General features: G+C 35.6%; 1 protein-coding gene across 2 annotated transcripts; it reads left to right on the top strand.

Moving 5' to 3' along the window:
* Positions 1-17: 17 nt before the first annotated feature.
* rmc1 (regulator of MON1-CCZ1) lies at positions 18-27721 on the top strand. Of its 2 annotated transcripts, XM_066683265.1 has the most exons (21): positions 18-195; positions 3326-3402; positions 9368-9452; positions 9547-9603; positions 9691-9777; positions 10238-10378; positions 12494-12597; positions 14351-14440; positions 15808-15913; positions 16476-16584; positions 16803-16847; positions 19299-19352; positions 19537-19572; positions 19877-20005; positions 20562-20668; positions 20959-21078; positions 21239-21316; positions 22879-22983; positions 26315-26383; positions 26504-26729; positions 26892-27721. In XM_066683265.1, exons 1-21 carry the CDS (start codon positions 97-99, stop codon positions 26969-26971), a joined length of 2004 nt encoding a protein of 667 aa, XP_066539362.1. In that variant the 5' UTR covers positions 18-96; the 3' UTR covers positions 26972-27721. The 2 variants fall into 2 exon arrangements, with proteins under 2 accessions (XP_066539362.1, XP_066539363.1); XM_066683266.1 differs by lacking the exon at positions 19537-19572 and having other exon boundaries at positions 26892-27720.
* Positions 27722-27951: the final 230 nt, after the last annotated feature.

Below are 27951 nucleotides of genomic sequence, written 5' to 3'. Positions count from 1 at the left end.
TCATTTGCTCTCGTGATATGTAGATCACGTGAATAATGGACGAAAACAACCAAAAATAATCTCAATTCTTGCTAAGAGATTCTAAATTAATAAGATATGGATATTGACTGTTATTTAGAATTAAGCGAAAACCCAGTCCAATTTGAAAATGCATCGAGCGTCAACAATGTATTTTTCGACGAAGCAAATAAGCAGGTATGTATGTAGCACTTAACCAGATCACTTGCTGTCAAATTCACATTGAATGTTACTTGTACGTGCTAATATAATTGTTGGCAGTCATGTTACATGCATAAAAGACTGCGGACATATCAGCGAAACTGAATATTGTATTTAGAATTCATCTTTATTTCTAGCTGAAGTAGACTGAAGTAATAGTGTAACAACCTAGGATAAAGTCTACATATAAAAATAATTATCAATCGTATCAAAAGTCTACTTTTGTATATGGGCGTTTATTTAAGCAGTTCACAGATATTATTAAGGAATATTGGACAAAGAAAAGAATCAAAAATTTTAATTGGAACAGTTAAAACTGAAGACTGCTATCAGAAGCATACACGAGTGACTCTGAGAAATGGTTCTGTGTGAATAATTTTTCACTATTAGAAGCCAGTCAGACTGAGAAAAAAAATAATCGGTGAAAAGCTGTCACCCTAATAGGGGTCTATTTCGATTACATATATAACAATCTCATAGTTTAACGCCTAGATTGTATTGTTTTAGTAGGAGTCCAAGGAGGCACCGATGTTATTGCCATGCTGGTCTTGTATATATAGTTTCCATTTACATGATAGCGACTTAAGTTACCCAGTTATCTGCAATTACACTGATCGATCTGCTGGAAGATTAGATTTGCATTACTTACTTGTACAATGTAACTGATAAATTAGTATTAGTTTAACTAAGACAGTCCACCTATGAGAAGACCCAATATAAGTTAATGTCTGGAAGATCAAGTCTTAATATCACACATTAAATATTAAAACATTTGGTACCTTATAAAACAAAAAGATATGACAAACAGATTCTAACGGTTGAACAGCTGACAACAATTTCAAGCAAGAATGGTAAAACGTCTCATTTTCAAACAGTGTGTTATTAAAAAAAAAATAGGTTATACACAATGTTAATCATGTCACTGTCCCAGCATTTTTGAGGCATGTATCCGGTCTCACATTCCCACCCTGATTTTACAGAGTTAGCAAGTTAGCCTGCTATTGTAGTAATGCGTGTAATTGCATTATAATTATTAGCTACATATTTAAATATTTTGTATTTCTTTGACTGCAGCCCACAAACATAATATTGCTTAGGACCTCAGAAACGCCACATCAACCCAAGAGTTAGCGCCAGGATTAATTATAATATAAGGGAAAGTTGGCAGAAGCAGTTCTCTGGCAGTTTTCCACTGGGAATTCTTCGACTCGGCCTTCATATGAATGTTATTTCGACACACACCACATTCCTAAGTATTGTTACAAACCAAATGGACCACATTTCCACTTATAAAACCATGACCAGTAGTATCTTTGGTTCCTAAACGATTCAAGTATGTAATATAATGGATAACTGAATTTGCACAGTGGTAAACATGTCCCATCACAAATGTTTGGTATGATGTAGCCATCAAATTGTAAGTTTGTTTATATCTAACACAGAAAATTAAGTTGGTCAATGAAATCAGTTAAATTTAAATGTAACAAATCACAGATTCTTTTTTTTTTTTATTTAATTTTACAAAATGTTTCAGATTTAATTAAAGTTAAATATATACACACACGGTTCAAAAAGAAATAAAGGGAACACTAAAATAACACATCCTAGATTTCAATGAATGAAATATTCCAGTTGAAAATTTTTATTCATTACATATTGCAATGCAATGAGAGCAAAACAACAAAAATGATTAATGCAAATCAAAATTATTATCCTATGGAGATCTGGATTTGGAATCATACTCAAAATGAAAGCCGAAGATCAAATTAGAGGCTCATCCAACTTCGATGGAAATTCCTAATAAAAGTTAAAATGAGGCTCAGTAGTGTGAGTGGCATGCTTCTGATGAGGCGGCGGATGTTCTGCTGAGGGATGTCCTGGACAGTCTGTGGTGCAACGTGGCATTGGCGGATGAAACGAAACATGATGTTCCAGATGTGCTTGATTGGATTCAGGTCTGGGGAATGGGCAGGCCAATCCATAGCATCAATGTCTTCATCATGCAGGAATTGCTGATACACTTCAGCCACATGCATTAGAAGGAACCCAGGGCCAACTGGAGTTACATTATAAACAAATTGTATAATCATTCACAATTATTAAAATGTTAAATTATGTAATAAAATATGGTTCTCATTTATTTTTTAAGTGAAAGTGTAATGGCTGTGGGCAGCGTAAACATAGGGAAGAGCAAAGGAGTGACAGAATTCTAATAGATTTAGTACAGGAAATGGACATTAGCCTTAGAGTGTGTGTATTTCTATTAGATTACTGAAGGACTAATGCCATTTGCAAATTTAACTATGGTGGTGTACAAATTTGTCTGCTTAACTTTTCATGTTTTGTGTGCGTTAGTAGGACTTCTTGTTTTCTGTTTATGTTAAAAATGCAAAAGACTAGAGAAACCAGTTTCTGTAAAAAATATCTGTCCCACTCTACACCTATTCAATGCCTCCATAAGCTATGTAAGTCTAAAGAAAACAAAAGATTTTAATAAGAAATTGACTGTGAGTTTTGTAATTTCTGTCCTTTCAGGGTTCATATGGACTGTTTCATCAGTTGTCAACCATAGCTTAAATTCATAATTAAGCTGATATTATGTCAAATTTGAGGGTTAAATTAATTGAATGTTTTGTGGGTGTGGATCCAATTTGTGCACAGTTTGTCCATTATTTATATTGGTAACAAAGTAAAGTACCAAACATCATAAACTCTAGTGGGTTTCCAGGCACTTTCGTATCTGATTACAGCTTAACCCTCAGTTCATTCAGACAGGTTTCAAGCTTGGGTGTACTTTTATTTTTCCCAAACAGTTAAATGTATTTTTTTGTGAGCTATTCTTATACGATATAACAGTGGTTCCAAAAGTGGAAGGAGGGGGGCACTGCAAGGCAGATGAATGAGAAACATAATGCACATCATTTGTAATAATGGCTGTGTGAAGGTGATTTGTCATTTTTTTGTTCTGTTTTAAAAGAATGACAGTGTTTAAAATAATTTCCAGTGGAGTTTATCAATTAAACACCAGAAAAGGTATGTACTTCAAGACAAAACCAGAATAAATGGCACAGATTTTACAATCTTGCAAACTTTCTTTTGTATATAGGTGTTTGCTGTGCGATCTGGTGGTGCCACTGGAGTAGTTGTGAAGGGACCAGAGGACAAAAGCCCAATTGCTTTCAGGTAGAATTAATCTATCGTTTCAACAGTTTAGTCATTTTAAATACAGAAGATACTGGAGTAAAGTTATATTTGTAGTATTTTCTAGCCTATTTAACTAACAGAATCAGATATAAAAAAAATCTAAGGAAGGTCAAATTGATTTCATATTAGTTTTGGGTATGTGCCTTTTGTATGCAATAATTGGATCACTAGAATTTTAATCCACTGATTTCACCATACATCTGTATTTGTTATTTGAACTTGTAGTCACATACAAAAAGATAATTTGCAACACAATACAATACAACTTTATTGTCAGAATTCTCTTACATACTTGTCTTACATCTCACAATGGCTCTATTACAAGTACAATACCTTACACACCACTTATACAGATAACAACAAACAACACAGATTTAAATTACATATATCACAATCAAAACACCATCCCAATTTTATAATATACCATAAAATACCACATCCAAAAAGGCAAAGCATCATATTTTTTATTGTGAGCAATGTTGTTATAGTCAGCAATCACTGTGACAATCTCAGTGACTATTTAACGCAAATGACCAACACTAAAGACTAAAGGAATTGCCACTGAAATTTGGAATGGCTTACAGTTTGGGTAGCCATCTGGAAACTAGAGGTGTAGAAATAAAACGTTTTAAGAGCTTTCCTGTTTATATCAACTAAAAATAATTGTAAATATTTAATGCAATATGATAGGTTTTTCATGTTTAATAATTCACAACATTTACCCAGCATTCACCATTTTGTTTCAGATTTCCAAAGTGAATGTATTAAAAACAAATCAGTACATTCAAACCTATCATGGTGTCACAGAACAATTTTTAAAGGGACTCTTATCTATATCAGATAAAATTCCATTCTGATGATGTCTTGAATGCAAAAGGAACTTTAAATACAATGTAAGCATATTTTAAAGGTTATACAAGAAGTACAGTATAACTAAGAAAGCAGTTGTACAGGCAATTTACCATCACTTTTCCATGAACTGTGTTCTTTCTTCGTTTTTTTTTAATATTGCTACTGAAATGTATTTATTTATTTATTTATTTATTTATTTTTGTTTTTGCTTCAAGTCTCCTAAATATGTTTGTTTTCAAATGCTTTATCTATAGAGCTATACCTGATGTAACCTTTAGATTATTACCACAACTTTATCTGATTCAAATTTCACACTGGTGTAATTTATCCTGTCTACAGTACAATGATTTTTAGAAATGTAGAGAATTTTTTTTGGCTATTAATAAGAAAATCTCTATTGGATTACTGACCAAATCTTACTCAAGACATTTAATTACCCAAGAAATGACATATATCAATATAAATGAATTTCTAAGCGAATATATTTTGACCATAATATATGTTCTAGTGTTGCATAGTAAATAAATTGCCTGCCGTTACATCATCATTTGAGAAATCAACTATTTGTTTGCAGTTTGTCATAAAGAGTGTCTGGAGTTAATCCCAACCAAATTTTGAGGAAATCTGACAAAATCTCTAGGTGGAGTTTGAATTAGTGAAAAATATGTGGAAAACACACTAATTCCAATATGGCCTACTTCCTGTTGGGTGAAGCTATTACAAGCTGATGGCTTGTCAGACAAAATTTGTGAACACACAGATACTTTATGGCAACCACATCAAAAACGTAGTAGCAGAATACATGTACCAGTGTTACATATTTAGAATACAAAATATAATAACTATATTTTTACAGTTACAATTCATTCATTCATTCATTCATTCATTATCAGTAACCGCTTATTCAGTTCAGGGTCGCGGCGAGTCCAGAGCCCACCTGGAATCCTTGGCTGCAAAGTGGGAATGCAGCCTGAAGGGGGCTACACTTACAATGAAAAAGTTAAATTAATGGTTTATATGAAAATATTAATTTGTTTACCACAATGATTAAATATCTCATTTGCTATGGTAGATTCATATACAGGTGTTACCCTCTCAGCTAAGTGAATTTGCTGCTGTTCTGTTGAGGTGTGAGTTTAATATTAATCACGTGTCTGAATAACAAAGGGATTAGATTGAGCGAGCATTTGCAACACCCGCTTGCAGAAAACGGAGTTACAGCTTTGAAATGCAGTTGAAATCTGTGCTAATGGCAATAGGAGTGAAAACATGAATGATCTCAAGAATTTAGGGAGCCTACATGAACCAAAAGGCAATTCTAGGAAAAGTCATGAAAGGAGGGCATTCTGGAACTTTATCTACTGTAAAGTTTTTATTTATTTATATATATTTTTTGGGGTGTTCTGAGCTTTTAGGTAAGTCAACTAGGAGCTGCACTTCTCTTCCACCAGCCTCTTTCTCCTCGTCTCCCACTTCTGGATTCGTAGTCATAAAACATGTAGAAACCCTGCATCAGGTATCAGGTTTAGCAAAAAAAAATAAAAAAACTATTATATTCGAGAAGTTAATTAATGCTGTGGCTGTTAGCAGTGTTTTAGGACATTAAAATCATATATAGGCCAAAAAGAGAAAAAGCATATTCCAAAGAATATCCTTCCCTTAAAACACATTTGGTACTCAAGTATATATAAATTAAGTATAGGTTAAAGTTTTTACTGCTTGGTGGCTGCTTTAGAGAATAGTGGAAGTTGTTACATGTTGCATAGTGTGGAATCTATCAGGTTTTCAGGGTGGGTATAAACTGCCTCTGTATTTTTACATAAAAACCTGTAAGAATCTGCAAATAAAGTTTCAGTCAAAGATATTTTTTGTTTGATTTTATCCTGTTAACATTCGTAAATTTAAAAAATGTAATTAAGCTATAGCAAACATGTATTTCCTAAAAGCTCCTAAAATTAAACATAAAATATATTGCCTGCTCACACAAGGTCACAGAGCTGACAAGACATGGCCTGGAGAGAAATGCGTTTATTGTCTTGGAAGTTCAAGCAGTATTTCAAGTTTAAGCATGAAAAAGGAGAGAATACAATTGTTCAGTGCAATCTCTGTCACCTACTAACTTGTTTTCAGAGCCCACAGACTTCCAAAGGAGTAGCAGTTTTTTTTTCTTCTTTTACATTAGCTAAAGTCGAAAAAAAGTGGGCTAGGCTCTAGTAAATGCACAGTGTTTAGTGTGATTGTTTGACACTGGGTGCTCAGATGTGATGATTTTCTTGTTTGGTGTAATTTTTAATGACTAACAGGACATCTCATACAGAAAAGAACGCATTTTAGACACAGTTCCAAACTTCCTGCTATGTTCCACATTAAATTGTGTAGCAGTTTGTATTTCAGCCCTTGGATCCACCTTAAACTTATGTTTGTCTAAAAGTTTTCTTCTTTCCAGTTATTTCTGGAAATAGTCAAGGGAATATTGTGTCTTCCTCTTTTTTTTTTTTTTTTTTTTTTTTTTTTTTTTAACCAGGAAATTAATTGCATTTACATACTGTTATAGTTTTAATCTTTACAGCTTATGTAATTTCTGAAGTCACCCTGAAATGAGTACCAGGTGTTTAAAAAAAATAGCTTCAGGGTTTTTTACTGCCAACAATATTTTAGTTCTGTTGCTGTTAACTGTGTTTTAAAGCATTGTTTTCCTGTCTGGCTTTATAATACGATGAAATAAATACATATGTACTGAAAATTTATATTAGCCCATTTTCACTTGTCACTGTGCTTAATAAAATATTTTTGATTGTGCTATATTTAACCATACCTTTTTAAAATCTAGAAAACCATAGCCATATTCACATACTTGAGGTACTGAGCATAAATACAGAGGTATGATATATATTTTTGGTCCATATCATACAGTCCTACTGTAGAGTCATCTAGCCACACATGAGAACAACATTAAAATATTACTAAAGAGCTGCCTGAGTATTTCCAGTATTTCATAGTGGTCTAATACAAACCGGATTCCGGATTGGGACACTAAACAAATTGTGAATAAAAACTGAATGCAATGATGTGGAGTCTCAGTAAATGTCAATATTTTATTCGTAATAGAACACAGATGACAGATCAAAAGTTTAATCTGAGTAAATGAAACATTTTAAAGGAAAAATATGTTGATTCAAAATTTCACAGTGTCAACAAATCCCAAAAAAGTTGGGACAAGTAGCAATAAGTGGCTGGAAAAAGGAAATTGAGCATATAACGAACAGCTGGAAGACCAATTAACACTAATTAGGTCAATTGACAACATGATTGGGTATTAAAAGAGCTTCTCAGAGAGTCCGTGTCTCTCTGAAGCCAAGATGGTAAGAGGATCACCAATTCCACCATTGTTGCTTAGAAAAATAGTGCAGCAATACCATAATGGTGTTACCCAGCGTAAAATAGCAAAGACTTTTAAGTTATCATCATCAACCGTGTATAACATTATCAAAAGATTCAGAGAATCTAAAACAATTGCTGTGCGTAAGGGTCAAAGCCGTAAAACTACTGGATGCTCGTGATCTCCCGGCCCTTAAACGTCACTGCACCTCAAACAGGTATGCCACTGTCAAGGAAATAACAGAATGGGCTCAGGAATACTTCCAGAAAGCATTGTCAGTGAACACAATCCACCGTGCCATCCGCCATTGCCAGCTGAAACTCTACAATGCAAAGAGGAAGCCATTTCTAAGCAAGCTCCACAAGCTCAGACGTTTGCACTGTGCCAGGGGTCTTTTAAAATGGAGTGTGGCAAAATGGAAGACTGATCTGTGGTCAGATGAGTCACGATTTGAAGTTCTTTATGGAACATTGGGACGCCATGTCATCTGGACCAGAGAGGACAAGGATAACCCAAGTTGTTATCAACGCTCTGTTCAGAAGCCTGCATCACTGATGGTATGGGGTTGCATGAGTGCTTGTGGCATGGGCAGCTTGCATGTCTGGAAAGGCACCATTAATGCATAGAACTATGTTCAGGTTCTAGAACAATATATGCTCCCATCTAGACGTCATCTCTTTCAGGGAAGACCCTGCATTTTTCAACAAGATAATGCCAGACCACATTCTGCAGCAATCACAACATCATGGCTACGTAGGAGAAGGATCCGGGTACTGAAATGGCCAGCCTGCAGTCCAGATCTTTCTCCTATAGAGAACATTTGGTGCATCATAGAGAGGAAGGTGCGACAAAGAAGGCCCAAGACGAATGAACAGTTAGAGGCCTGTATTAGACATGAATGGGAGAGCATTCCTATTTCTAAACTTGAGAAACTAGTCTCCTCTGTCCCCAGACGTCTGTTGAGTGTTGTAAGAAGAAGGGGGCCTTGTCCCAACTTTTTTGGGATTTGTTGACACTATGAAATTTTGAAACAACATTTTTCCCTTAAAATGATACATTCTCTCAGTTTAAACTTTTGATCTGTGATTTGTGTTCTATTCTGAATAAAATATTAGACGTTGGCACCTCCACATCATTGCATTCAGTTTTTATTCACAATTTGTTTAGTGTCCCAACTTTTTTGGAATCCGGTTTGTATGTACTGAAAGCACAGGTGGCACTGTAGAGGTGATGAGACAGCATAGGTGAACAGCTATACCAGATTGAAGTACATTCCAACACTGATAGACCTGTGAAAGTTTGTGTTTTTGAACATCTTAAGCCCTTGAAAAACTCAAAGTTGTGCATTCCAATCTAAATGGCTGACTTCAATTTAAAGTCACTCATTAAAGTGATGAGATCAATAAACAGAAAACCAGTATGGAACATGGAGCTCCTGAACTACGCCCAAACCCATGCACATTTTTTTTGAGGCCTGTGCATAATGACTTTATGAGGATGTGAAATTCTTAAAAAAAAAAATTGGTGAATCATTTTAACATAAAAACACACCAAAACCAACAAGGCTTTGTAGCTTCAGTGCAAATAATTTAAATGCTGTGTCATTTTCAGGGGCTTATATTGAATTCTTAAATGAAGAAAGTAGAGGAATTTATAGACACTATTAAACATTGAAGCTATTATATAATTATATCACTTTAATGTCCTTTACAGGATGGATGATAAAGGTGAAGTGAAATGCATCAAATTTTCACTTGGGAACAAAATCTTAGCTGTTCAGCGAACTCTAAAATCAGTGGTAAGAATTTTAAAGGTTGTTGTAGTATGACAAAATTTACCCTTGGTGATTATTAAGCAAGTTAAATTATTTATATATTTTTTTGTTTTATTAGGATTTCATTAACTTCATTCCTGATTTTCCCCTGTTGGAATACTCCCATGAATGCAAGGTATAGTATGTTTATACTACACTGTTATAGTGATGACAGCAAACAAATACATTTTAAAATGGGTATTTTATTTTTTCATCATAACAGACCAAGAATGCTAATGTTCTGGGATTCTGTTGGACTAACTGGAATGAAATTGTTTTTGTTACTGACCAAGGCATCGAGTTTTACCAGGTACAGTGATGCAAAAGTTTGTGTTCAAGTCAGGTCCATTCTTACTCATCAGTGATAACAGGACAGTAGGTAATAGTACATAAGAATGATAATAATGATATATTTACAACTGCTTGATCAAAACATGAGTCAAGATTCAATGAAAAACCCATATTCATTATTTATAAACTGTACCCCAAATTATACAAAGAAAATGACACATGCAGGAAATGTAATCAAATCATTTAAAGTAAATAAGTGAATATATTTCTTTATGTAATGTACAGGAAAAAAGGAAGAACATTTTTTAAAATCTAAGTCAATCTAATTATGTCATGCAATACATTTATTTTTAAAAGAGCAATGATGTGTGATGTCAGGTGATGAAAGAAAGCAAAAAACCCACAGCACAAACATTATATGTAGTTATATATTCTAATGCATAAAAAAATGGTAACAAATGTCAGATTTCTTTGTTCAGGTGCTGCCTGATAAGCGTCACCTGAAGCTGTTGAAGAGCCAGAGCATTAATGTGAACTGGTTTATATACTGCCCAGAGACTGCAGTTCTTCTACTTTCCACTACTGTACAAGGCAATGTGCTGCAGCCATTTGCTTTCAAAGTAAGTTGCTCGTTTTCCTTGTGGCCAGAACTTCAAGTCACATGACTTGGAAATTTAAGTCACATTCAACTCTGGGATTATTATTATTAGGATTATTATTATTATTATTTTAGTTAAAATGTGTCTTGTGTTGCCCTGTGAAGGACTGGCGCCCCCTCCAGGGTGTATTCTCACCTTGCGCCCAATGACTTCAGGTAGGCTCTGGACCCACTGTGACCCTGAACTGCATAAGCGGTTACAGATAATGAATGAATGAATGAATGAAGACTGGGTCATTTCTGTTGCAATCTCATGCAAATTTGGCAACCAGTCAGAATGTGGCAGACAATCAGAGCACAAGCTATGACACTTATTCAATGTGATTTTGAGATCCTGATATGTTGTTAATATTTTGAACAGAACTACTTGCTTCGTAGCTATATATTTTGCAGTTCTAGGGTTAACATTATTTTAATTTTATTTTCAAGATTCTAAATTATGGCTGTGATCAAAATGGATCCTTAATCCCTCATTGGTATTGGGATTTATATCTCTTTAATTTACGTAATCACTGTAAAAACATGAGTAAGTTAATTCAGACATTTTCTCAGACAATTTCAGTCAACCTCAGACAAGTTCAATAACCCCCCCATCCAGGGAACTTATGTATAACATTTCATTCAGTGGTATAAGGACGGAATGCAGAGACAAATGTTTTAACCAATGATGTACTTTAATTTGAGCCATACACGCAGAAGCCAAAAAGTACAGAGATGTAAATCACAGAATACACAAAATGTAGAACCAACGCCCAAAAAAGATAACTTAAGAAATAAAAAAAACTAAAAGACATCAGCCAAACAAATTCCCACATAAACCCTCAATAGCCTAACAAAACTTAAAAGTAAAGGAAGACAATGGATGGTGCAAAAGGACAGAAAAGAATATATGACATGTAACCTACCCATTAAAAAATGTAGTGTGTGTCTGGTGCCTCTCTAACGTTTTTCCAATAGCTTGAAGGATGGAAAGAAGAGGAGAGAAAGAGATGAAAAAAGGCTCACCACAAAAGTAATACATGAAAACTGGCATATGGCGCGTTCACACGTACAAAGCAGGAAACTTTCAAACTTGCCTTCTCTTCTGGATATACAGACACATTGTTGGTTTTGTCTGTAATGGACTCTGCTGCTCTAATTACCAACAGAAATGCCACAATCCAGTGTTCTTTTTGCTGTTCTGTCCCCAGGACTTTAGTAGCAATATACCTTCAAATATGCACAGTGCCAATAGGCTGAATGTTTTTTTCCATCTGAGAACTCCATTATCAGCTGGTCTGATCTACCAATCCCATTCTCAGTACCACATGAGGCAGTGGTGAAATCTAAAAGGAACCCCCAAACAACAGAACCCCACCACCATCCCCCCAAAAACATACATGCACGTGTAGCACAAAATTTTCACATGCTGGTCTGATCTACCAACCCCATTCTCAGTACCACATGAGGCAGGGGGTGTGTTACGGTGTGTTGTGCTGATACAGTTGGATCAGACAGAGCAGTGCTGCTGAAGTTTCTTAAACCCCTCAGTTTCACTGCTAGACTGAGTCTACTAACCAAAAACCTCCAGTCAACAGTGTCCTGTGACCAGAGATGAAGAGCTACAGGGTGATCAACAAAAACAGTACAGCAGCAGATCAGCTACTATCAGCTGCTGTCTCTGACTTTAAATCTACAAGTTGGACTGAGAAGGTAGGTGTGTCTAAAGGACAGTGAATGGACACTGTGTTTAAAAATCCAGAACTGTTGTATCTGAGCCACTCATACCAGTGCAAAACACACCACCGCCATCGCGTCAGTGTCACTACAGTACTGAGAATCATCCACCACTCTAATAATATCTGCTTTGTGGTTGTCCTATGGGGGTCTAATCACATATGAAGAGCAATGGATGGACTAGAGACTGTATTGGTAGAATTTCAAAGTTCTCCTTGTATGATCAGTGAATCTGAGAGAATGAAGAATGAGTGTAAAAGCAAAGGTGGTGTTGATGTTATGTCTGGTCAGTATATACTTTAATGTTTTATGGAAATGCAAAATGTGAGAAAATTAAATGCTTTTGTCTGATTTTCTGTAGAATGGGACTATGTCAAAAATGCCCAAGTTTGAAATAGAGCTGCCAGTTGTCTCCAAACCAACCAAACTTAGCCTGTCTGAAAGGGACATTGCTGTAGCCACCATGTAAGTATGGCACTTGTAGAGAATGTGTTAAACTAGGTGTGTGTTTGTAGAACTAATAAAATTAATATTGTTAATATTAACATTAATATTAATTAATTAATTAATTAATATAAACATTAATATGTTTTCAACATTAAACCCACATGTATTAAGGATTTTCTTATGACACACCAGTGGCATTTGTTAAAATTAAACCATTTGAGGGAAATATCAAATCAGGATAATTATATATTCCTTTTAAATGCATATTTTTTAAATATAAAACAATCTCTAATCTTTGGTACCAAGATAACCTGCACATTCTGTATTTTGGGTTTAATGCTTGAATGTAGTGTGCCAGATTGGCAGATCACAAGGTCTTTGTTATTAGGGTAAAATTAGAACATCTAGACTGAGGATTATACTAAAAACTTGAACTTGGTCTTGTTAGTCATGCCAGCACAAATCCTATCAGATTACTTTGTCTCATTCATTTTACAAATCAATTCCTGGGACAGTTGCAGTGTATTGTATAAAATGTAATAAAAATATAAGACAATTTGTTAAATCTCCTGAACCTTTATTAAAAGCCCCTGGGAGCACATTTTTATATAATAAATTTCTTTGTATAACACTCCTCATAAATGTCCAAAATGCACACATCAGATCTCTCTGAGAATTTTCTGAGCATGGTCTTAATATTAAAGTGCACACGTGACTGACAGCCCTCTGTCACTGGCAGACAAAATATTGTTCACATTACCATGGTGACTTATACAGCTCTGAGACAGAGAAGCAGTGTTTTTTAGCATTTTACTTTGAATTGAAGATCTGTAGAAGACGTAGTTGGGTTTAAGCAGTGCAAGCATTGGAATGACTCTGAGCAGTGCAGCAGGTTTTACTCAGTGTGACTTTGTATAAGCAGTGGTTTAGGTGCATGTATTATAGGGGAGGGAAGATAGTAAAAAGAATAATTTAAACACTATATTGTCAAAAATATTCACTCACACCCAGATAATTTAATTCAGGTGTTCCAATCACATCCATGGCCATAGGTGTACAAAATCAAGCACCTAGGCACGCAGACTGATTCTATATACATTTGTGAATGAATGAGTCAGTCTCAGGAGCTCAGTGAATTCCAGCGTGGTATGTGATAGGAGGCCACGTTTGCAATAAGTGAAATGTCCTCGCTATTAAATATTCCAATTAAATATTTCAACTGTGGTATTATAAAAAATGGAAGTGACTGCGAAAGACAGCAACTCAGCCTGTGTTAGAAGTGGTAGGCCATGTAAAATGACAGAGCGAGGTGCATAGCACACAGAGGTTGCCAAATTTCTGCAGAGTCAATTGCTACAGTCCTCCACACTTCATGTGTTCTTCAGATTAGCTATAGTGTGTAGAGAGCTTCAGGGAATAGGTTACCACAGCCAAGCAGCTGCCTCCAAGCCTTACATCCCCAAGAGCAATGCCAAGCATTGGATGCAGTGGTGTAAAACATGCCATCACTGGACACTAGAGCAAAGGGTGGTTCGACATCATATTAAACCCTAAGGATTAAGAATGGGATGTCACTCAAGTTCATATGCATACAAAGACAGATGTCTTAATAAATAGCAATTAATAAATATTTATTTATTATAATTTTATTTATTAATAAAATTAATAAATTTAGCAACAATATAGTGCTTTCGAAAACTTATATAGAAGCCAACTTCCCAGCACATCCACAAAATTACAGCCCATTTTTCTTTTGCTTTATTCTCACCAGTTATGGTCAACTCTATGTGATGTATCTCAAACATCATTCCAGAAGCACCAGCAACTCAGGAGCTGAAGTAGTTCTTTATCACTTACCCAGGTACACTCTATAAAACTTTCAAATCCCAAGTTTTCTTTATTTGAATCTGAATTTGTGCTATTTAATATTTATTTTAAAATGTTATATATCTGTTATCAAATCTATGGAAAAATGTTTTTGCATTTAATCTCTGTAAATTAACTAGAAAATATAATATTACTCTAACATTTTTTTATTTGTGTTACAATTGTGTGAAATTTCACATATTGGCTGTAATGTTTGCACTACTGATCTAAAACTCTCAGTACAAATTATACCACTTTTGATTAATAATTGTATTTTATATGGTTGGCTTCTTATTCCAATTAATGCTCAAGCTAAAGTCAGCTTTAATTTCTTTTTAGGATTTGACATCGCTTGTGCTGATCAAATTATTTAAAATACACATTTTTAGGCTTATTGTTTTTGTCAACTTAATAACAATTTTAAATATAGTAATTTTTCTGTCTGTAAAACATGTAAATTCTTATGTCACCATACGAAATATATTATTGCATCAACTGGTAATCAGGCGGCACGGTGGCACAGCAGGTAGTGTCGCAGTCACACAGCTCCTGAGACCTGGATGTTGTTGGTTAGAGTCCCGCTCTGGGTGACTGTCTGTGAGGAGTTGGTGTTTTCTCCCCGTGTCTGTGTGGGTTTCCTCTGGGTGCTCCAGTTTCCTCCCACCGTCCAAAAACACACGTTGGTAGGTGGATTGGCAACTCAAAAGTGTCCATAGGTGTGAGTGTGTGAGTGAATGTGTGTGTTGCCCTGTGAAGGACTGGCGCCCCCTACAGGGTGTATTCCCGCCGTGCTCCCAATGATTCCAGGTAGGCTCTGGACCCACCGTGACCCTGAACTGGATAAGTGGTTACAGATAATGAATGAATGAACTGGTAATCAACAGCTATGATTTCATGTACATTTCTAATGACAGTCAGTTAGTCTCAGCCACAGATGCTCCAGTGTGTTCAGTGTGTTAAGCTTGCCTCACTGTTAGGATTCTACCAGTTGCATTCTGATTGGCTCTCAATATATCCGTGTATGTGTATATCGATGTATCATTTTGTACTGGCTCTGGTACTGATCTGATATGAATCATAAAGATCGCTTTCTTCTTAAGGTCATGCCAAAATAGCAGACTTGTGAGTGGTCCTCTTGCATGTTAGTCAAATATCATTTCCTTCATTGGAAGCCAGGTCTTGTCCATGCTAAGTGGCGAAAAGCATCATACTCTCCCTAGAGTGTCTGCCAATACTAGACAATTACTGATAATTAATTAAGTACATGAAGATATGCTGAAACATGTAGGCTGTATATACTAGAAAGCAAGGGTCAGAGGATTATCATTGGTAATCTTAATCAAATTTTATATTAACCCACAGAGAGGGGTCCTGTAAGAAGACTAACATGCTGAAACTAAACACCACCGGCAAGTTTGCTATAAATGTTGTGGATAATCTAGTGGTGGTGCACCATCAGAGCTCACAGGTGAGTTTAAATTATAGCACTGTGACTATTATTGATCTAGAAGAGAAACACTTGAGTGTGTACTTTTAAGGAAAACCGCCATAACGTGTCTTTGTGGTTTTGCCAAAATCTAATCTAGTTTAAAATTCACTCACAGTGTGTGACTGAAAACATCACTGGCACTATTATCCCCAAGAACAGAACAAATCAATGCACATGCTTTAGCAGCACTTATTCCATAATGGGACTCAATGTATGCAGTGAACAATAAACTACTTCATTTTTAGGTGTATTTTAAAAATAAAATGATAGTTGTCTTTTGTAATACTATGCAACAGTTACCATAAAATGACAAAAGGACAGAAGAGTGTTTGAATTTTGAATTACACTTCACAAAATTCTCTATAAAACCTATATGTTCACACAGAAAAATATTTGCTACTATAAATAGAATGACCTAATATTTCCATATGCTGTGATGAATTCTATGTGCAATTTTAAAAATACATTAGTTGCTCTCATACTGCTTGCTGCCATATCTAATTTGTCTTTCAATACTTGTGTCTGAATAAACCTTTTTCAGACCTCCTTTATCTTTGACATCAGGCTTAAGGAACCAGATTGTGCTGTGAACGTACACCAACCTGTGCTTCCTGCACGGTCTATCCACCCTTATAAGATTCCTCTTACAGGTACGCTCATACGATAGGAGCAAATGTAATTCAATGACTATAACATATTTGAATGATATTATTGTAACTGATTTGATTATTCTCTTGTGTAAATTGAAAGTTTATCAGTGGGCTTTTTGTTACTAACAAAAGCATATAAAAACTATAGACTTAGTAACTGTTAATGCCAAAATAATTCATTCTCTGGGAGTTAAGTATTTTTTTCTTCTGTTCCTTAGGACCCACATCTTCTTCAAATCAGGCATCAGTACCATGTGAGCTCTGTATCCTTTAAGATCTATATACTGTGTTTCTCATTTTCACCTATTCTGTTTTAACTGCCTTGTATCAAAAATCAGTTAAGATAAGTTGTGTGTTGCATATGTTCTTCACATTCTTGTTATAAAGCTTATTGTCTACTACGATAACTTGTGTACACTTGTAAGTGCACTTGATTAGAACATACTGTCATAAGCAAATATATTAGCACTACCCTAGCATTACCCTCCACTACTTTCAGAAAATTTCTCCCAGAATATTATTGCAATTACAAAGTATATTCACATTTTTATTTTATTTGCATGGGGAAAAGTATACTTCAAAAAGCACCCAGAAATGATTTAAGACTGTAGAATTCTGAAATGGCTAGTAAATATCATCATCTGTTCAGCTGATCCATTCAAGGTCACGGTTGCAAATTGGCAAGCAAAGTAGCTTGGGCATCTATTCCCCAAAATTTCCACCAACTCCTTCTGGGTAATCCCCAGGCATTCTCAGGCCAGCCAGGAGATAAATTCCCTCTAGCAAGTTTTCAGAGCCTCCTTCCAGTTCGATCATTAACCAGATCTCATTACTATATATCAGGGTGGGGATTGACTGGAAAATTGAGAGCTTTTCCTTATGGCTCTGATAACGCTTTACCACAGCGATCCAGTACATTGACTGGATTATTGTAGATGCTGCAGCTAACCTACAGTTGATCTCAGGATGCCTCTTATCACTCATGAACAAAACCCTTAGCTATTTGAACACCTTCACTTGGGGTTGTTTCTCACATCCTACCTGAAGGGAGCATGCAGTTGGTTTCCAGGAGAAAACCATTGCTAAGACTTGAAAGTGCTACTGTAGACAATACTCCTCTTTAAGTAAAAGGATTCTCTCCTACAGGCACTCTCAACTGAAACTTTGTTAGCTTTTCCACCAGTGGGAAAAGTGCCTCATGCTGCCTCCACCATTCCAGGGGGTTTGTGTCTGCTGATACTGCCTGTTCAGCCACCAGGTTTCCCAGTTCTGTAACAGCTCTGGCCTTCAAGTAGCCCACTTTTACGTATTTAATGTATATGGTTTTGAACTGAGGGTCAACAAGAGAAGCCATGTCAAGCAGCTTCTCAGAGGTCTGATCATCATACTTCTCATTTACATTGTTTAGGATGATGGTGAGCTGAGTTTTGTCATCCTGAAGCTTGAATACTTGGTTGCTAAAAAGTTGAAGAACCAGTTGCAATTATGAAACACTAGTGTACTTTTTTATTCATTTATATATGTGTGTGTTTGTGTGTGTATTAGTCCCTCACCTCTTTAATCTGGATGATCTATGTTTTCCAAAACTGATTCATTCATTCATGCATTATCTAACTGCATATCTGGTTCAGTGTTGCGGTGGGTGCAGAGTCTACCTGGAATCATTGGGCGCAAGGCAGGAACACACGCTTGAGTGGGCGCCAGTCCTTCACAGGGCAACACACACACTCACTCACACCTATGGACACTTTTGAGTCACCAATCCACCTACCAACGTGTGTTTTGGGTCGTGGGAGAAAACCGGAGCACCCGGAGGAAACCCACTCAGACACAGAGAGAACACACCACACTCCTCACAGACAGTCTTCCATACGTCTGTGTGTGGTGGTTGAAGCAGCTTGAACCACTGACTCCAGCTGCAATCCAGTCTTTGTGAATGTCCCCCACATTTTTGAATGGGTTTTGTTTAACAATCCTCTCCAGGGTGCAGTTATCGCTTATACCCTTTTTTCTGCCACATCTTTTCCTTCCCTTCACCTCTCTATTAATGAGCTTGGACACAGAGCTCTGTGAACAGCCAGCCTCTTTAGCAATGACCTTTTGTGTGTTGCTCTGCTTGTGTAAGGTGTCAGTGGTCGTCTTTTGGACAACTGTCGAATCAGCAGTCTTCCCCATGATTGTGTAGCCTACAGATCTAGACTGAGAGACATTTTAAAGGCCTTTGCAGGTGTTTTGAGTTAATTACCTGATTAGAGTGTGTCTCCAATATTGAACCTTTTCACAATATTCAAATTTTCTGAGATACTGAATTTGGGGTTTTCATTATCAGTTATAATCATCAAATTAAAAGAAATAAACACTTGAAATATATCAGTCTGTGTGTAATGAATAAGTATAATATACAAGTTTCAATTTTTGAATGGAATTACTGAAATAAATCAACTTTTTCATGATATTCTAATTTCATGACCAGACCCTGTGTAAAATATAAAATATAAATAAATAACTTGTAACAAATAGTTAGTAGTTCACTAGAGCTTCTTAAGACAATAGTTATTTATGATGCAGTATATAGCAGTGCAATCAAAATGCTAGATTTTCTGTATTGTGCAGTGTGATATTATTATATGTACAGTGTGATATTATTAAAAAAACAAAATCTGGTCTCAAAAAGAGGCATGTTTGTTTGTCAATGGATATTCCTTTACATTTAGACTCATCATCTTGGAGTGTCTTTCAACCAGATATCATCATCAGTGCAAGTGAAGGTAGGAAGTATTTATAACTCTATTTTCAGAAAGGTTTAATGTAAAATGCAGTTAAAAACAAGAATCTCTGATTTGTTAATTCTCTTTAACATTTTATTAACTGCCAAAAGTACAAAGAAATATTTCCAGGTTTTTTAATGTGTAGCAGGCACCAAATTATAAACTGATTGATATTTATTTACAGTATCCAGTCATGCTGATGGATTTAAAGAAAATATTGGTAATCTTTTTATGTTTGTCAAGTAATTTTTGTTCTATAGAATTTAAAAAAATCCCATATATATATATATTTTTATTTTACAAAATGTATTTTACAGAAATTTGTTTGGATATTCTCTAACCCAGTGTGGAGTTTTATTTATATATATATATATATATATATATATATATATAATTTTTTGTCATATAGAGCCACATACGTTGCATCAGTTAGCTTTTCTATTTTGTATTTAAGATTAAAATAAAGAGACAGTTTGTTTTTCTGTGTTAACATATATATTCATCTGTGTGTGTTGTTCTCTTAGGGTATCTGTGGTACATTCAACTGAAGCTCCAGCCAACAGTCAACCTCATTCAGGACAAAGGCAAACTGATTGACTTTTTGCTGCACAGACGTGACTGCAAAATGGTCATTCTCTCAGTCTGCTCACAGAGTATGTCAGTCATGAAAGATGTTCTATATGTTATTAAATTGCTGACAGGATCAGACCTGGTAATGTTGAAGCTTCTGTGTTTGTTAGTTTGGTCATAGTAAATAAGAAAAATAGACCATTATAGTTCATACTATGAGAAATTATTAGGTGTAAAAGTTTTAAAGCATTTTTTTTCTGTAACTTATAATAGTAATTCTGAACTCAAACATTCTCATGTTATTTGACATTTTATGTAACCATTGTGTAGTATGAAAATGACACGTCATTTTATTTAATTTAAAACAGAACCCTAAAAACTAAGTATTAATATTAAAATAATAATATAAAATAATATTCTCATGATCATTTAACATTGAAGTTTTAATTTATTTTTTATTAAATAATTTTTAGTACTACACAATAGTTGCCATAAAATGACAGAAGAGTTGAAGAATACTTGAATTTTGAATTACAATTACACGTTACACAAAAACTCTTTAAAACTTTATTAGGTGAATGTGTAACTGGTGTATTTCTGTGTGATGTGAGAAAGCAATGTGCTCTCTTCTTTTTTAAGTGCTTGAAGGTGGAGAGAAAGGGAATTTGCCTGTGGTGGCGACTGTGTTTGATAAACTTAACCAAGTTTATAAAGAATACTTGGAGGCAGAGCAAGCCTACACTGTGGTACTGCTAATTATCTTTCACATAAGATAAATAAGGTAACCCTTTGGTCAAAAAAAAAAATAGTGATTCAGATATTAGCCTTCAAGCTTATATTGCAGAAACTACTGTGAATTATTCAGTAACTACTTACTCTGTAAGAAATGCAAGCAAGATATTTAAGGGGTTACAATTAGAATATTAGCAAAATATTTTTATTATTTTAGAAATCCTTAAAAAAATAACAGAATGTATTGTGTTGTAGTAATTGTCCTAAATATACCTTTTTATTTTGGCAATACTGCATCCTCTAGGCTATGGAATCTGGACCCAGCCGTTTCAGCAATTCATACAAAAGGCCTGTTCGAACACAAGCTGTCATTGATCAGTCCGATATGTACACTCACGTCCTCTCAGCATTTACTGAAAAAAAGGTGATTTATTTTAATGAGGCTGCTGAGCTACTGTTTCTAAACCCTATTAACCTTTTTCTGTTTTTATTTGAGTCTGAAATAATGCATCTATTATGCTAGATATGGTCTGAAATAATGTTTTCCTTAATTTGTGACTCATCAGTCTCTTTCTGATGAACAGGATGTGCCTTACAAGTTCATCATTGCAGTTCTAATGGAGTATATTCGCTCACTGAACCAGTTCCAAATCACAGTTCAGGTACAGAATTGTAATTTTATTTTTTTTTAAAAATTCGGAATACGGCTATAAATGCTTTGCTATAAATGTTCCCACAGCATGGGTTATTTTCTTCCCTTTATCCGAGTTAAGTGATATTGTTGACCAGGTCACATCAAATCTTAGCTGAATGTGACTTGTCCAGTTTGCGCTTCCAAGTCAGCTTGTAGTATCTAAAATGTGTCCATATATCAGCTTTTAAAATATTTGGTGCGTTTTTAATCTCATCATCGCCACCTCACCATCATTCGTTGCTGAATATGACGATTGAAGTCATCACATTATAATCGATTATGGTTTCCCACTGCATTGGTGCTGAATTGTTCACGTCCACATCTCAATGCATTGAGTATATGACTAATTTCAACACCCCTAGTTCCTGAAACAATTTGTGTGGCAATGTGACAGGGCATATTATCCTGCTTAAGAATGTCATTGTCATGAACGAGCATTTAATATCATTAACACACTTTAATGAAGTGTTACATTGTCTGCGAAAATGTTTAGGAAGGAGGTTTATGTCCAAATAACATACATATTAATTCCAGACGTTCCAGAGCATTGCCCAGAGCATGGCAATCCTGGCTGCAGGAAAAAAAGAAGATTAAAAAAGAGTAAAAAAAAAAAAATTAAGTGCTCCACAGTCCAGTTTGAAGCCCAATGTATGTTTTTTCAATGGTGGACATGGGTCAACAGGTTCTGTGGCTATGTAGCTCTACAAGTAGCAAGCTGCAATGCATTGAGTGTACTTATACATTTCTATCATAGCCAGCATTAACATTTTTAACAATTTATGCTATAGTAGCTATGGGATCAGATATCAGTATGCCTTTGCTGCCCATGACCCTGTCGCCATTTCACTAGGTGTCTCTTCTTGCAATACTTTTGATAGATGCTAATCACTTCATACTGGGAACACCCCACAAGGGCTTTCATTTTGGATATGCTCTAATTCACTGTTCTAGCCCTTACAATTTGGCTCTTCTCAAAGTTGCTCAGATCATTTTTCTGATTCCAACACAACCATTTCTTTTAATTTCCATATTAGGTGTTAACTCGATTAGCGCATTGAATTTTTTCAAACTCCTGGGATCACATATCTGAGATTTCTTTCTAATTAAGTTAATTTGGCCCCTCAGGTCATACAGTGTAAATGTACAAATAATTTCTTATGATTGTCATGACAATGTTTAATAATGTCTGCTCTAATTCACTAGTATTGCTCTTCTCTCATTTGGTCTTAAAATTGGTAAACGTTTACATATGTTTTCAGACTCTGTCAGACATGCATGTTCAATAGAATGTTAAGACAGTACCAATTCAATTCTCAGAGAGGTCTGATGAGAGCATTTTGTTGATATTTATTCAGATATTTTTTTTCATATTTCCGCTTTGTACTTTCTATATACTTTCCTGAATTCTGAACACCCACATTTTGTATTATACAAAAAAGAAAAAACATTAATATATCACATTGTGTTCCCAGGGGCTATAAATATTACTGTATTACATCATGTGTTTATACATTATTTTCTGTTCCATAGCACTACTTGTATGAGCTGGTTATCAAAACTCTTGTCCAGCACAGTCTCTTCTACACACTTCATCAATTCCTTCAGTATCATGTGCTAAGTGACTCCAAACCATTGGTAAGTCCAGTTCCAAATAAATACAAAAACACCTTTGAGTTCTGCAGATATATCTTGGTCTAAGACCTGTTTGTCTATGCCTAAGTCCAGTAACCTAATTCTGAGTGAATTAATTAGTCAGTGTACATAATTGACAGAGGAGTACCAGATAAAACAGACAATGAGTCCTGAAGATCAGTGCTTACGCTAAATATTGTTTATTCATACAAAGTATATATTTATTTGTATATCTTTGTTCCAATCATGCTGAGTAAGTACTAAATGGTGACGTGTAAACCCTGCAGAACACTGATTGGCCAGAGCCATGTCAATCACCACAAAATGCAGAGCTCATTCAAATCCAGCACAAATTCGCTGCTTGTAAAATCTCTTAAGTTACAACAGCTTTCACATTTATTTTTATTGGACTCACAACTGCAGCTCATAACTTTACATCTAGGTGTTTTGAAGAGGATTTTGATGTAAAAAAATTCCAGTGAACGTGCCACAAGAAAAACTAATCTGTGATAATTGTGTTCAGTCCAAAAAAACAAAAACAACATTTGAATACACAGTGAGTATCAGCGGCTAACTTTACCGCCACCATGGTTGTGATTTTCAAAAAGCCAGTGATTCCTTAAGAGATGGGGTTTTGCATCAGCCCTGCCAGTGAAAAAGTGACAAGCTTTAAGAGTGTCAAGTCGAGTCGTGTAGATCCGGAACCATATGGTGGATAAGCACTATTACACAGCTCTCTGAAACTGCTTGGGTATGATTAATGGAAAAGGTTGAATGTTTTACCCTGATGTAAAGTATAAACCAAAATTAAAGAACATTATGTGTTTTCACAAATTTCAAAATCACTGCAAATAAAAATTCTTTATCAAAATAATTTAATTTAAAAACGGGTGTAAATGCAGAGGCCATAGTTTTGAATGGCTATAGCACATCTGCACCCATAGGACAATAACAATTACTCACTATTACGTCTGGTTTGATTTTGTTCCACTATTCTTTCAGTCTGTTCTGCAGTTTGTGAAATGTAGTCTGTACTTTAGCGATAATTGACACTGAAGTGTTTATAAATGGGGCTAAAATGTGTGTGTGTGTGTGTGTGTGTATGTATGTATATATATATATATATATATATATATATATATCACCTGCCTTTACCATTGCAGTGTATAACAGCAATATATAACTGCCTTAAAATATATATAATGATTATAATGATTTAAAAATATTATTTAAATATGAAAACTTAAACATGCAATGGCAAGAAAAAGTGGGTGAACCTTTTGAAACTGTATGGTTTTCTGCATAAATATAATATAATGGAAAAATTAGTAATTCATTCATTATCTGTACATGCTTATCCAGTTCACGGTCACAGTGGGTCCAGATCCTACCTGGAATCATTAGGCGCAAGGCAGGAATACACTTTGGAGGGGAGCCAGTCCTACACAGGGCAACACACACACACACACACACACACACACACACACATTCACTCACACCTACGGACACTTTTGAGTATTCAATCTAAATAGCAGTGTGTTATTTTGGACCGTGGGAGGAAACTGGAGCACCCAGAGGAAACCCACGCAGACAGAGGGAGAACACATCACACTCCTCACAGACAGTCACCCGGAGGAAACCCATGCAGGCACAGGGAGAACACACAAACTCCTCACAGACAGTCACACGGAGGAAACCCACACAGACACAGGGAGAACACCCCACACTCCTCACAGACAGTCACCCGGAGGAAACCCATGCAGACACGGGGAGAACACACAAAGTCCTCTCAGACAGTCACCCACAACCCGCAACCTTCAGGTCCCTGGAGCTGTGTGACTGCGACACTACATGCTGCATCATCGTGCCGCCCCATTCCTAAAATTAAAACACAAAAAATTATATGATCTGACAAGTCTTTATTGAACACACTCATTCTACATTCAAAGCGTTAGTGGAAAAAGTAAGGGAACCCTAGGAATTAATAGCTGGTTGACCCTCCTTGGCAGCAGTAACCCCAACCAGGTGATGCCTGTAGCTGTGGATTAAACCTGCACATTGTTCAGGAGGAATTGTAGCCCATTCTTCCTGACAGAACTGCTTTAGCTCTGTCATGTTCCTTAGATGCCACATCTGTATGGCTATTCAAGTAAATCCATAACATCTCTGTAGGGTTGAGATATGGGCTCTGACTTGGCCACTCCAAAAGAGGATTTTGTTTTTCTTTCAAGCAATTCTGTTCTCAAGCAATTCTGTTGTGGACTTGCTCAGATATTTTGGGTCATCGTCCTACAAAGGTTCCTCTGATGTATAGACACGCTCATGTTATCCTGTAGTGTGTTTTCATACACTTGGGAATTCATCTTCTCCTTAATGATTGTAAACTGGCCAGGCCCCGATGCAACAAAGCAGGCCCAAATCATGAATGTTCCCTTAACCACACTTTACGGTTGGGATGATATTTTCATGGTGATGTGCAGTGGCTTCTATTACGCTGCGTGTACTTTCCAGATAGTTCAGTCATAGTTTCATCTTTCCATAAAACATTTTGATGTGGAGATTCAGATATTTTAACTTTACTTTTTCTTAACTTTTTAGGTTAAGAATTATTTTCACTTTCAGATGCATCTATTTTAGTTTCAGACTTTTGGTCCTGATCTGATGGCATCTGCTCCATTAGGACAAGCTGCAGTGCACAGGTAAAGAGTCTGAATAAATAGCTCCTTATTTCCCAGCTTCTTAGTCAGATGTCCCAGTCCACCTTAAATGGTGCTTTTAAATTAAACTGGTTCTGTTGCTGTGGTTTTTTTTCCTTTGTAATAATAAGTGAGTTTACATAGGGTTTTATTTACATGCAACATTCTCAGTGTTAAAGCACAGAAAGCATCTGCAGTACCATGGTGGAATGGGAAATCTGATTAAGGAGCTGGGGGAAAAAAGTTAACAGTGGTAACCACTGTTAACTTTTTTTTTTTTTATCTGCGCACTGGAGCCAGCAGCTCATCCTGACAGAGAATCAAAAGCAAAGTTATATGCTGGTGGGAAACTTTTCTGTTATTATTTTAGGGACATTATATTTGTCAATATCCTTAACTTGGTTGAGTATCAGATCACATTTTGTGACAAATATATGCAGGAAACTATGACATTCCAAAAGGCTCACATATTTTTCTTGTCATTGTATTTGGTGCACATAAACATATAATTGTTATAATAACATAGTATGTTTAGGTGTATAAAATATATGTGTAGTTTACTGTTAGTTAAGGTTACAGTTATATATTTTAATTTGCAGTACTTTAGTAGTTATTTTTTTTCTGTCTGTCTGGTTCAGGCTTGTCTGCTTCTGTCACTAGAAAGCACATATCCACCAGCCCACCAACTCTCTCTAGATATGCTCAAGGTAAAAGTTGTTTTTGTGTCAAGTATGTTATTCTGTTGTAATTATGGTTGTGTGGAATATCAACTGTAAAGAAATCTTTTGTGTGTGTGTGTGCTTGCATGTATTCTGGGGTGAAAACAGAGGCTCTCCACAGCTAATGATGAGATTGTGGAAGTGCTCCTGTCAAAGCAGCAGGTACTTGGTGCTCTCCGGTTTGTCCGCAGTGTTGGCGGACATGATAGCATCTCAGCTCGCAAATTCCTAGATGCTGCACGACAGACCAATGACCCAATGCTCTTCTACACTATTTTCCGGTTCTTTGAGCAAAGAAACCTGAGATTACGTGGCAGTCCTTCTTTTAATCCAGGTAGATGGTGCTGTATTATTTCTCAGGCTTAAATATATAGATATTGTTTGGTCAGCATGTCTTCCGTCTAGGATAAAAAGCTCTGCTGACAAATGTTTAAATTAATAATCTAATTATTGATCTGCTGTTTAAATGAAATCCATGTTTTCTTTTTTTCCTCAGGTGAACACTGCGAGGAACATGTTGCATACTTTAAAGAAGTGTTTGGGGAACAAACACTCATGAAACCTGTAACTGTGTGAAAGGATAAAAAGAGATTTAATGGCATGTGACATGAACATCTGCCAACTATCACACCTTGCTGGATGGAACATGAAAGTGCACACAGCACTGGGCATTTAACCCAATTGTGCATTTTATGAATGTTTGATTTCAGACAATCATATTTTACACTTCTAACTAGGGTCATCTGTATTCTAACAATCCTCTGTGGGACAACTATCACTTTCTCATTTAAATGTGTATCTTAATATCAACATTGAGTGTATTACTTGTGATTATGCGCTTCTGCATGTCATAACCTGACACTGAAAATAATTTTATGAAAAAGTAGCTGGATGATGAGTTGGCTTGTGTATGAAGGCTATATTTACTCTGCATTTTTGCATTTGTGACATTCCCTACAACATACTAAAATATTTTATGGTGAATGCTTAGTGTGATATGTAATATCAGGCCAAATTCTTTTGACAGATTTATTTTTTTTCTGCATCAATGAAATTAATCAAAATGGCCAGAAATCACTTCTTTGTTTTGATTGAATGGCATACATTTTGGCAAACAAAGTATTGTGTAGCCCTAATTTCTGATAATGAATAAGATCAGATAAAACCCACAATGAGAAAATTTGCAGTGGTACATCAGCATAGTTAATAGTTACAGGAACCTCAGAAAAATGAAGTTAATATTAAAATATATAAAAATGTTCATATTAACACAAATTAAAGCAAAAATAATGGGACTCTTAAATTATAAAAATGTACATAATGAGCCATATTTATTATTAATTATAATGTATTATTATATTATAGGTGGACAATTGCAGGAAGGAAAGACCTGTGGAATCTCTCCTTCACACATCAAGTTAATTAACCTGTCATTGCCACCCAAGAACAGTTACTTAGTTTATTCCTGTGCTCTCCAAAAGACACGAGACTCTTCAGATGGATTCTGCTCTGACATTTTCTATAAAGTGCAACTGGTCAGTCCAGTCCCGTTTATT

Source organism: Hoplias malabaricus, chromosome 10 (genome assembly GCF_029633855.1).
Source record: "Hoplias malabaricus isolate fHopMal1 chromosome 10, fHopMal1.hap1, whole genome shotgun sequence".
In the NCBI taxonomy this organism is placed as follows: Eukaryota; Metazoa; Chordata; class Actinopteri; order Characiformes; family Erythrinidae; genus Hoplias; species Hoplias malabaricus.
Note: the sequence above shows the minus strand (reverse complement) of the source record. Positions and strands in the feature narration are given on the sequence as shown.

What these genes read in the sequence shown, in the direction of transcription:
- rmc1 (XM_066683265.1), top strand. Translation starts at nt 97, where the DNA reads ATGGATATTGACTGTTATTTAGAATTAAGCGAAAACCCAGTCCAATTT. An exon ending in GACATTGCTGTAGCCACCAT is followed by an intron (nt 12,598 to 14,350) that starts GTAAGTATGGCA and finishes TATTCTCACCAG; the next exon opens with TTATGGTCAACTCTATGTGA. An exon ending in AGTTCCAAATCACAGTTCAG is followed by an intron (nt 21,317 to 22,878) that starts GTACAGAATTGT and finishes TCTGTTCCATAG; the next exon opens with CACTACTTGTATGAGCTGGT.